Consider the following 7645-nt stretch of genomic DNA (forward strand, 5'->3'; position numbering starts at 1 on the left):
GTAGAGTTAATGGCAGATGTAAAGTACAACTTATAATTTTATGAAATTCAATAACTTTTATTTATATCATATCGTATATATATAATAAGAAATTTACTAAACACTTACCTATATTTGATTATGAATCTCATCTTATAATTAGATAGTAATTTGTAGGCAATTGTAGAAACTCGTAAACTTTGAATCTTAAATCCAATCAAGAGGTACAAATATTGGGCTATTCCTATGATATATGGCCCATACTTTTTTTAGTTTTAATGCTTTTCCTACTGACCCGGCCCAAAATCTAACCAATCAGAAAGCATTACGTGTCTCATTCGAATACCACAACCGTTAACTGTTTCATTTTCCCTCCATTAATTCTCAACTGTACCTGTACGGAACCAAAACACGAAGCTCTCCACTATACTCCGTTAACCTACGCATTTTCTCCGTCCGGCGCAAGTTAGCACTGTTTTTGTTCGCCGTGTTCCGCCATGGCTAACGCAATTCCAGTTGTTCAGTCGGGTCGGATCCGGGTTGTGAGGCAAGGATCAGGACCGTTGGTTGGACCGGTGGTGTATTGGATGTTTAGAGATCAACGGATAAGAGATAACTGGGCGTTAATCCACGCCGTTGATCAAGCTAACAAGGCAAATGTACCTGTAGCTATTGCTTTCAATTTGTTCGATCAGTTTTTAGGTGCTAAAGCTAGACAGTTAGGGTTTATGCTTAGAGGCCTTGAGAAGCTTCAGGGGAACCTCCAAAGTACTCTTCAAATTCCGTTTTTTCTATTTCAGGTAAACGAAATCGGTATTTACATGTCCGAGCCAGCTTACATGCACAAATATGCATTGCTTATACAATGTTCATTTTGCACTTATATTTGTGTTGTTATTTACTCCTTCTGTTTCAATTTGTTAGTGTTACTTTCTTTTTTGGTCCGTTTTAAAAGAGAATGCCTCTTTTCTTTATTGAGATTTCGACATGACATATCTAAGACGACTAGATTAAAGAGCATTTAGATAAATTAGTATTGCTAGATACTTACAAAGAAGGGAGAATGTGGAATTTATATAGCCTCTATTTTTGGAGAACCCGAAGCAGTATTAGAATGAAATGAGTGTGAGTGGCATAGGTATTGAAGATTCATATGGCCAAATACTCCAACTAGTTTTGGGATTTACTGTTCAATCGATTTGGCTGATTAGTTATGATCAAATATGACATTGTGTTTCATTTCATTTTTCATTGCTCCATTTCCCATACGTATATGCTTGTAGACATAAATATTCCCATGATTTTGCGCTGAAACTCCTAAAGTAACCCTTGTATTGATCTCTATGATGGCACATTCTCAATATGTTTTCTTTTCTTTTCTTGTCCTTGTTTGTTAGTAGTCCTTTTTAAGCTAGTTATGCAATGGCTTGTCTTGAACAGGGAGAAGCTATAGACACAATTCCCAACTTTCTTAAAGAATGTGGCGCTTCTCTTCTGGTAACAGATTTCTCACCGTTGAGGGATGTTAGGAGTTGGAAAGAAAAAATTTGTGAGAGGGTGGATGAATCAGTGACAGTACATGAGGTTGATGCACACAACATTGTTCCTCTTTGGGTGGCATCAGCTAAATTGGAATACAGTGCTAGAACGCTACGGGGTAAAATAAATAAGCTGCTTCCTGAGTATCTGATTGAATTGCCTGCAATAGAGCCTCCTAAGATAAAATGGTCTTCTTCAAACCCTCCGATAGATTGGCCAAAAATAATTGCAGATGTTGTAAGGTAACATATTCGCGCTGGTCTAACAATCTTGTGATTTATATATTTTTTAGACTACATATGCTATAAATTGACCATTGCACCAGGAAAGGAGCAGAAGTTCCTGAACTTGAATGGTGCGAACCAGGTGAAGACGCTGCATTCGAAGTGTTAATGGGAAGTAAAAAAGGGTTCCTGACTACCAGGTTGAAGACTTATTCAACGGACCGGAACAACCCTCTGAAACCCCAAGCACTTTCTGGCCTCTCTCCTTATTTACACTTTGGGCAGATATCTGCACAGAGATGTGCTTTAGAAGCAAACAAAGTTCGGAAAAATTATACTCAGGTCGTGGAATCGTATATGTCTATCTACATTCTATTTGTGCTATAATTCTGCTTAATATGAAATCCTTTCTTCAGTCTATAGAATTAGTTGATAAGTTAGCTCTGCTCTTGTGCAGTATTTCAAACATATTTTGAACTTTTAGTATATCCTCTTGATTTTCATTAGGTTTTATATTTCCTCGTGATTTACTATCGATTATCAGTATCCTGATGTAAAGCTTATGGTTGATTGTTGCTTATGCAGGCCGTTGACACATTTCTGGAGGAAATGATTGTGCGCAGAGAGCTTTCTGATAACTTCTGCTATTACGAGCCTCAATATGATTCATTACTGGGTGCATGGGAATGGGCGCGTAAAACCTTAATGGAACATGCATCTGATAAACGAGAACATATATACACGTGAGTTAAATGCTTTCATTTGTTTTCTCAGTAGATCTACATTAACCAAGAAAAAAATAAGATTCTTAACTATCTGTTCGTCAAATCTCTTCGGGGTGGCCAGTGATTTGGGCTTGGGACTTCCATGTTGGAGGTCTCAAGTTCGAAACCCCTTGCCAGCGAAAGCAAGGGGTTTGCCTAGTGTGGGTTACCTCTCCTATGTGGTTTGCAAGCTATTGCATAGGAGCGGGGGTTTTACCCTGTGTGCATCCAAAGGATAGCGGCTGCGGGTTTCCCTTGTTATAAAAAGAAAAAAAAATCTCTATGAATTCATAAGAATTTTTTTGAAGATTTAACAGAAAGTTTGTTGTAAGATGCTAGTATTTACTCTTTATATGGTATTGAAGTTGGAAGTGAATATGGTCTTTTGCAGGCGAGAGCAATTGGAGAAGGCGCAAACTGCAGACCCTGTAAGTTACCTTTACATCTTATTCTCGCATTAACCAGAAGTGTCAAAAGAGTGATAATATTAGGTAGTGAGTGAAGAGTTATCGATCTGATTCGAAGATTTTAGCATGGCCCTGCTATTTCACCTGTTGCTCTTAGGTTTATAGCAGGATCCTCCTCACATATTTTCCAACTTGTTAATTGTTTTGTGTTTTTCTCAGCTTTGGAATGCTTCCCAATTAGAGATGGTTCATTATGGAAAAATGCATGGTTTTATGAGGCAAGTAATACTTCTCCATGTTTATCCTGCTCAGTGACTCCGCCCGATGCATTATAATATGGTCTTCTGCATCATTGAATTATACTTCTCTCTTCCCTAGCAAGCATGAATAAGGTTGCAAAATTTTACAGAACAAGCAAAAGGAAAAGACAGAAATTTATTGTTGTGTTTCCCTAAGTTCGAGATTTCAAATTTTTATGCAGGATGTATTGGGCTAAAAAGATACTCGAATGGACAAATGGACCAGAAGAAGCTCTGGCTATCACAATATATTTAAATGATAAGGTAATCTAATCTCTCTGCACTAAAAGATTGCATTTTTTAGAGATGCATCAGATTTCTGATCTGAAATCTTATTGTTTTGCAGTATCATATAGATGGTAGAGATCCTAGTGGTTATGTTGGATGCATGTGGTCAATATGTGGCGTACACGACCAGGTTCTTACTGCAACATGCTTAATGTTGTTTGAACACTTCAAAAATGTTGACGGGTTGAGTTGTCAGATCTTCCAAAAATAGTGCATTGCATTTTTGGATGATCCAACACGAGTACAGACAACATTTTTGAAGATTCTGATCTATAACAAGCACTTTCCCAAATAAACAAATTTTAAGGTTATGAAAGCTTGTAACTTTGGTGAAAACAATGTTATACCACATTTTGTATGCTTGGAGACTGCAACTGAGTTTTTTTTCATGTTTGGCCTTCAGGGTTGGCGAGAGCGCCCGGTATTTGGGAAAATCAGGTACATGAACTACGCAGGTTGCAAGAGGAAGTTTAACGTGGAGGGATATATTTCATACGTTAAGAGGCTAGTAGGTGAAAGCAAGAAAAGAAAAGCAGAAGTAATTTTGGACAAAAAGGCAAAAGAATTGCGTAATTAGCATTATTGAAAGGCTTTATTAATGTCATCAAAAGTCATGTACTCCTGGATTTTGCAGAGATTGATAATTGTTTAGTAACTAACCTTTTTATTTCTTTTGTAACTTATGAACCTTATAGACCTCAGTATATAGATCCTTTTTTGAACAAACCAAAATGAGAATACATTGGTGATTGGACGGTAATTCCTATTTTGCTAGTTTATGAAATGTTTCAGCTGATTGGTGTTTAAAACGACATACAGAATAATCGCGTATTAAGGATAAGTGCTTAGGAGCAGAGAAGCATGAGTCCGAAGCCAAAAGGGCCCACTTTTTGAAGCAAAGTGTTTGAATCTTTTGGCGTAACGGTCCGATAGAACCTTATATTTGTATGCGTTTGTATTCTGAATCCTTTTACTCTATGCTTTATCAACTGGACCTTTAAACTTAATAAAACACAATATTTGAAATCCCTCTGACCATTGACCAAATGTCCAAATCTATGTGGCATAAATATTGTTGAGTTGGGAAATGTGTGAATACACTCGCTTTCAAGCACGTAAATACACTATATTTTATTTTAAAATATTATTTTTTATCAAAAAAAAACTTATTTCTTCATTAACCCACTCCCACTCCACCCCAATTTCTCTTCTTCTCCAACACTCTTCTCATCCCTAACCCTAAACTTTCTTCTCTTGTTCTTCAACAAAATCACTCACCATACTCATTCTTTTCTTTTCTTCGAAATCACTCGTCATACACTTTCTTTTTCTTCTTCAACCTACTTTCCTCTTTGCAACAAATCAAAACTCCCTCATTAATTTCTTTTTTCAGCCCCTATTTTCCTAAATTCTTAGTCTTTTTTATTTTAAAAGTTGAAACCATTGTTTGTGTTAGTTAGATTCAAAGAGGAGGTATGATATGCATTAATGTAAAGGGTGATGGTGGGTATTGAAAAAGTTGAAAACTCCATTGATAAGCTTGAGAAAGCTTGAAGAACAACAAATGGGTCTTATAATTTGTGAAATTAATTCAAATTTGTGATTGGCTCGTTGGATTTGTGTTAGTAACCTTGTAGTTGAAATTTCAAGTCAAATAAAGAAGAATTTCATCTATTTGGCATGAATTTGGTGCTCAAATTGTAAGAATATATGAAGGTTGAAGAACATGACTATTTAAAAAAATTCAGAATTTACAAAAGTTAAATATTTGATTTTTTTTTATTTTCTCAATATTTAATTTTTGATGTGTCATTGAAAAATGACATGTGTAAGAGGTTGGATTACACCCACAAAGATCTGATGAGAAAAATGTTAAAAATATAGTGTTTTAACGAGTTTAAGGATTTAGTTGACGAAAGGTTAAGTAGGAGGGTTTAGAATACAAACGCATACAAGTATAAGGGTTCATCAAACCATTTTGCCGAATCTTTTCATTGTACCTACTTTGATACAAAGTTGGATGTCTCGTATTCATAGGAAACTGGACATCATGCTTCCTGAATCATCATTAGAGCATGATTAAGTAGGCAAAAAATTAACCATTTTGGATCATGGGGTATCCTGGGAATTTTTTAAAAAGAAATCCTAACAGAAAAAAAAGATATAGAATGTTTCTTCCAAATGGGGCCTCTACATTAACAGAAATTACATTATACACACTATGGAAGTCTTGAATGGAACCTATAAAAATGATACAACACACCCAAACCCCTAATTTTTTGGCACATTGACATTAACATTCTAGGGAATCTGAATGTTCCACCAACTTTGCATTTAACCTTTCAATGTACCAGATATCTACCAAAAGACTGTCAAAAATTGAAATGAATCAACGTAGTTTGGTATACAATTGGAATGCTAGCCTGGGAAATAAGAGATTTCGGTTGCCATCTTCCCCAGCAATTTGTTTCTAGATCTGCAAATCATCCAGCGAGAGCTCGTCTGCAGTCAGGAGCTTTAATTTCTGCAACACAATCAACCATCATAAGTCAATGTGGGCATATATCTCTAACTAGAGGTGGGGATGTGGAGGTAGGGGCGTAGGGTGGTGGGGATGTGGAGGTAGGGGCGTAGGGTGGTGGAGATGGGGTCCTAGGAGGAGGGGGTGAAGATGAAGTGTTTTGGAGGACACAATCAATGTGAAATGTCATTTTGTGGAACTTGTTTTCACTACTTCCACTAAGGAAGTCATTTTCCTCATTTTGAAGGAACTTATTTTCCAAAGAAAATACTTTCCACAAATTATGACCAACCGAATATGAAAAACTTCGAAAACAATTTTTCAGAAAATATTTTCCTCTGTACGGAACACACCCTAAGGCTATACAACTAGTTCTCCAACTAACAAATCATGGAGTTCAAATGATTTTAAGATGCTCTGGCTTTTCCTAAGAAAACATTGTTTGTGGTCCAAAATAATGCAAACAGAAGCATATATGCAAAAAATGTAAAACAAGATCCAGTTAAGGACATGTTTTATTGACATTCGCAAGAAGGCATTTCAATTATCAATAAAACGACGACAGACAAGCGATTGCTGTCCATTTCTGTAGAAGGCAGTAACATATTAATAATAATAAAAAAAAAGTTATCATTACTAACTGAAGAGATTAACTACAGTTCACAAATATTACCTCATCTATAATGGCACCCCAAATGAGAAAAGAAAAAAAGGAGATAGGGGAGGAAGCAGATGAAGTGTCATACCGTAATGAATTGTGGAGGGTCATCGATGCTGGATGAACCAAGAACTACCTCTCTCTTCAGCTTTGTAGATAACTTGTGACAAGCCCGCAACTGAAACATACAAAGGAAAATGACTTTCAGATTAACATATATGACAAGTAAAGTTAGAACATTAACATGCCACCAAGGAAACCAAATATAAGCCAGAAATGGAAAGGGTAAGTTTGTTCTTTTTTTAAAACCATAACAACGAATGGGAAGTGTCAAGTCTGACAATAACACCTCTGATCGTGTAGCTCCACCAACTATAAATACAAAAATCCGTTGACCCATTTTCTTGAAATCGCTTGATGCATGCCTCAGGATTGAATCACTGCAAGAGAGTGAAGGAATTCAATCAGCACTTCCTTTAAATGATTGCCTAGTGCTGGCACAGAAATGATATCATGACATATAATGGTAAGGTGCAATAATGTGTACCTAGAATATCCATCATCAGAATTTCGAGGGCGGGCCCATGTGGCTGTCCTTCTCGATCTCATTGAATGAGGAGTTGAAACTTGATTTGCTTGTATTGATGCAGACTGGGAAGTCCCATGGAAAGTTGGACTTGGATCATTCATGCAGGGATAATCATTCTTTGGTAATTCCCCTTTATTGAGTTTTTCAACAAGTTCCTGCAAGATTAGAATAGCTTTGATCAGTTAACCATCTCAAAGTAGTATCTTTGGGTCTCTGAGTCACCCCAACCCATCAATGTGATGAATTACAGTGACCCTGATATTAGATTTTATTCTTGATGTGGGAGCTAACAGTCATGAACTACTTTTCATCAGAAAGCCTTAAGTTTGTTCTTTATCCCTGCTTGTTTGTTTTTCATTTGGGGGGGGGGGGGGTTG

General features: G+C 36.6%; 2 protein-coding genes across 2 annotated transcripts in view; one reads left to right on the forward strand and one right to left on the reverse strand.

The window, feature by feature from the left end:
- Positions 1-368: 368 nt before the first annotated feature.
- Positions 369-4251, forward strand: LOC102578286 (deoxyribodipyrimidine photo-lyase). Its single transcript, XM_006363665.2, has 9 exons — positions 369-779; positions 1420-1760; positions 1844-2084; positions 2328-2485; positions 2898-2934; positions 3133-3191; positions 3395-3476; positions 3559-3630; positions 3904-4251. The coding sequence occupies exons 1-9, from the start codon at positions 477-479 to the stop codon at positions 4075-4077; spliced, it is 1467 nt and encodes a 488-aa protein (XP_006363727.1). The 5' UTR covers positions 369-476; the 3' UTR covers positions 4078-4251.
- A 1395-nt stretch (positions 4252-5646) lies between these two features.
- Positions 5647-7645, reverse strand: part of LOC102578613 (SNARE-interacting protein KEULE-like) — a 17386-nt gene continuing 15387 nt past the window's right edge. The window contains exons 18-21 of the mRNA XM_006363666.2: positions 7227-7423; positions 7029-7119; positions 6768-6857; positions 5647-6024 (exon numbers count right to left, since the gene is read on the reverse strand). Of these exons, the coding sequence (XP_006363728.1) occupies positions 5971-6024; positions 6768-6857; positions 7029-7119; positions 7227-7423 (432 nt within the window). The 3' untranslated portion in view covers positions 5647-5970. The remainder of the gene's footprint in view (positions 6025-6767; positions 6858-7028; positions 7120-7226; positions 7424-7645) is intronic.

The sequence above is a fragment of the Solanum tuberosum genome, unplaced genomic scaffold (genome assembly GCF_000226075.1).
Source record: "Solanum tuberosum cultivar DM 1-3 516 R44 unplaced genomic scaffold, SolTub_3.0 scf00445, whole genome shotgun sequence".
NCBI lineage: Eukaryota > Viridiplantae > Streptophyta > Magnoliopsida > Solanales > Solanaceae > Solanum > Solanum tuberosum.

Coding starts and splice junctions, on each gene's coding strand:
- LOC102578286 (XM_006363665.2), top strand. CDS start 477: ATGGCTAACGCAATTCCAGTTGTTCAGTCGGGTCGGATCCGGGTTGTG. Junction 780..1,419: donor TTCCGTTTTTTCTATTTCAG/GTAAACGAAATC, acceptor TGTCTTGAACAG/GGAGAAGCTATAGACACAAT. Junction 2,486..2,897: donor AAACGAGAACATATATACAC/GTGAGTTAAATG, acceptor GGTCTTTTGCAG/GCGAGAGCAATTGGAGAAGG.